At 34.4% G+C, this 3081-nt stretch overlaps 1 protein-coding gene across 1 annotated transcript in view; it reads left to right on the forward strand.

Moving 5' to 3' along the window:
- Positions 1-3081, forward strand: part of CAPZA1 (capping actin protein of muscle Z-line subunit alpha 1) — a 21181-nt gene extending 18100 nt beyond the window's left edge. Inside the window, exons 9-10 of the mRNA XM_015826651.1 lie at positions 781-843; positions 2053-3081. Of these exons, the coding sequence (XP_015682137.1) occupies positions 781-843; positions 2053-2193 (204 nt within the window). The 3' untranslated portion in view covers positions 2194-3081. The remainder of the gene's footprint in view (positions 1-780; positions 844-2052) is intronic.

Genomic DNA, 3081 nt, shown 5'->3' on the forward strand with positions numbered 1-3081 from the left:
TCAGTTTATACAGCGTTTCCTTCCTATCTTTCTTTGCTCCTACAGGATACCTGAACTAGAACAATTTTGGAGGAGGAAAAGCTAGATTTATAAATTGATAATTATTCTGTGAGAAATTGACAAAAATGGTTTTCATCTAGACACTTATCAAATACAAATCTATTATTTAATAATGATTTAAAAATTCTGCAATACACTTCAGTCCAAACTAAATTTACAATTTTCATCCAAAACCTAAGACCTGAGGCACCAAGTTCAGTTCAAAATTTAGGAATATGTATTCATTATGTCATAAAATTGAACATAAAACATCTTAAAAAATCCTTTTTTGTTTATTAGTTTTATTCATTTATAACATAAAATGTGAAAATACAAAAACAAATAGTAAGGGACAACAATAGAGAAATGGAAAACAAAAAAGGTGGGAAGAAAGATAGGGGAAGAAACAAAAGGCATTGACTTCCGACTCTCTCTGTTGCAGTAAAATTAGACATTAAAATCAAATCTCAACTTTTTACATTTCTATAGCAGTATGCACTAGCCATTTCTGTATTGGCAAATCAGTTTAATCAGTAAAACCCAAAATCATATCATTTTTTCCCACCTCAAGCACAAAGTCCAGAAGTGGTTTCCTAGTAGAAACAAAAGTACTTACGTTCTTTTCTTTTATCAGCACAGTCAATTTGGCCATCTCTGCTAATTCCATCAGCTAAAACATAAAAAAAAATCCTGAAGAATCATACAGTATAAAAGACTAATATTTACATTCTGTTTTTGTAGAATGATGTCCAAACAGCAAAAGAATTTATTAAAATCATAGAACAGGCAGAAAATGAGTATCAGGTAAGATAAAATGAATATTTTTCTTATTATTAATATTATAAAAATGCATTTTCAATCACATTCTATTTCTTTTGGAGTTCTCTATTAAGCGAGGACATAGAACTTAATTCTTTCCATCCCAAAATTTTTGTCCCCAGTGGATACAATTACTACAGTAACCAACAGTATGCACTACAGCAATCGACACATACAACAATCACACAGATTGACTCAAAGTTTCAATACAGCTGTCCTTTAATAGAGTTCTCAAGTCTGGTACAATTAATTAGAGCTGCATCTTGCAGATCAAAATGAGTTTTCCAAATAAAATAAGCAGGTTATCTAAATTAATAATCAGATACTTATTTCACTCATCATACCCAATTCCAGTTCGTTAAAAAGTACCAGTCCTAAGACTTAGTGAAGCTATGTTGGATTGTGTCTCCAAATGTTTGGTAATGTTACCTTTAATAGTAATTTCCACTGTCATCTCTGAAATGAATATTAAGTTGACAGATCTATAATTTCTTGATCTCCCTGTAGGCCTTTCTTAAATATTGTAAGTTACATTGGCAACTTTCCAGTCTTCAACTATAGAAGGCTGAATGTAAAGACAGGTTACATATGTTAATTGAAGATGCACACTCTCGGCTTCAAGTTCCTTAATACCTTTTGGGTTGAAGGGTTATCATCATCAGGGCTGGTGATTTGTTGATGCACAAGTTGTCAGTAAGGCTTAGCAGTTCTTATTGCTGCTATATGGCTCAGTTCATCTAATTCCCTTCCTGAGAACAGGGCTTGGGGATCTTCTCTAAGTTCTGTGCTTGAAGATGAAAGCAAGTAATTGCTTCTGGGCAATTTTATTTTCTCTTCTTAACATACCTCAGTCATTGGATTTGATGATTTCAGGTGACAGTTCTTCAGAAAAAGTAAATTTACCATGCCATCCATAGGTTAATTTTTCTCAATTCAGGCAGAAGCACTCTGCCCCTCTTGGAAAATGGGATTATTTGGAAGGGTATACCAGCACTCCTTTTTCTGCATGGGGAAATGATCTATCTAAGCAAAGCATGCACTGAGGAAATAAAGAGAATGTACTTTTATCTTGCTTTAACTAATCTGGCAATGTGCATAGAAGGATGGCTTAAATATCTGTTAGTAGTTAACAAGTATACATTATAAATATGTACATTTGACATTCTAACCTCTAACCCACTGAATTATTTGCAGACAGCAATCAGTGAAAATTATCAGACAATGTCAGATACGACATTCAAAGCCTTGCGTCGCCAGCTACCAGTCACCCGTACTAAAATTGACTGGAACAAAATTCTCAGCTACAAGATCGGCAAAGAAATGCAGAATGCCTAAGAACAGAGATGCTGTGGGAAATATTAGCATGCAAAATAAACAGAGCAAATACGGTCCTTTGCCAAGTAGGTGGGTTTCCTGAAATTGGCATTTGTCTCAGGCTTTTGGCATTATCAGGTTTTATAGCCTTATAAAGGACTGTTACAGACATAACATTTTGTTTGTGTATATTCCTGCCTTGAAAACATCTGGTGTAAGAGTTATAGTGCATTTCCTAGTAGGCTTACTTAATATAGCCACCCTGGGATAAGTACTATCAGTCCTTGTAATTTGCTAAAAAGTGTCTTCGCTAAAAGAGTCTTTCTAGAAATGCAGGCTGGTAATATTGGACTTACAGTCCCGTACTTTTGCCAGCACAGGTATTAAAATGCAGTTCAATAGAAATGCTGGCAGGCTTATGGTATTGCTTTACACCAGATACAACTTTTCCTTGCTTGTCTCCCCTAAAAACTGCCAATCACCAACTAGCAATATCTTCTAGGCTTACCTTTTTCATGTTTGCAAAGTGTTTATAAGACTCTTCCCAGAAATGCCAAGAAGGCCAGGTCTTCTTAAATGCTGTTTGGGAGGGGGGGGGGTGTTTTTGTTTTTTAAATCCAAAGACTTGAGCCTCATTTTCTTCGAGTAAACTATTTTTGTCATTTGTATTCTTGGAAGTACAGTTAATATAAATGTCTGCATTTTTACAGGATGGGTCCTCCATTTTTCTTAATACATGTCTGCTGCTCAGATACTTGTTTAGGTGGAGAAGAAATTACAAAAATAAAATGCTGTAAATGTTTAAATATTGGATTTATTGTGCTTTAATGCTTTGTGGCAAGCTGATGGTATTTTCATCAGAAATGTATGAATGTCTAAGTGAGTCAATAAAATATTTGCACCAAGGCA

Source organism: Protobothrops mucrosquamatus, unplaced genomic scaffold (genome assembly GCF_001527695.2).
Source record: "Protobothrops mucrosquamatus isolate PMUCROS unplaced genomic scaffold, P.Mucros_1.0 scaffold3221, whole genome shotgun sequence".
NCBI lineage: Eukaryota > Metazoa > Chordata > Lepidosauria > Squamata > Viperidae > Protobothrops > Protobothrops mucrosquamatus.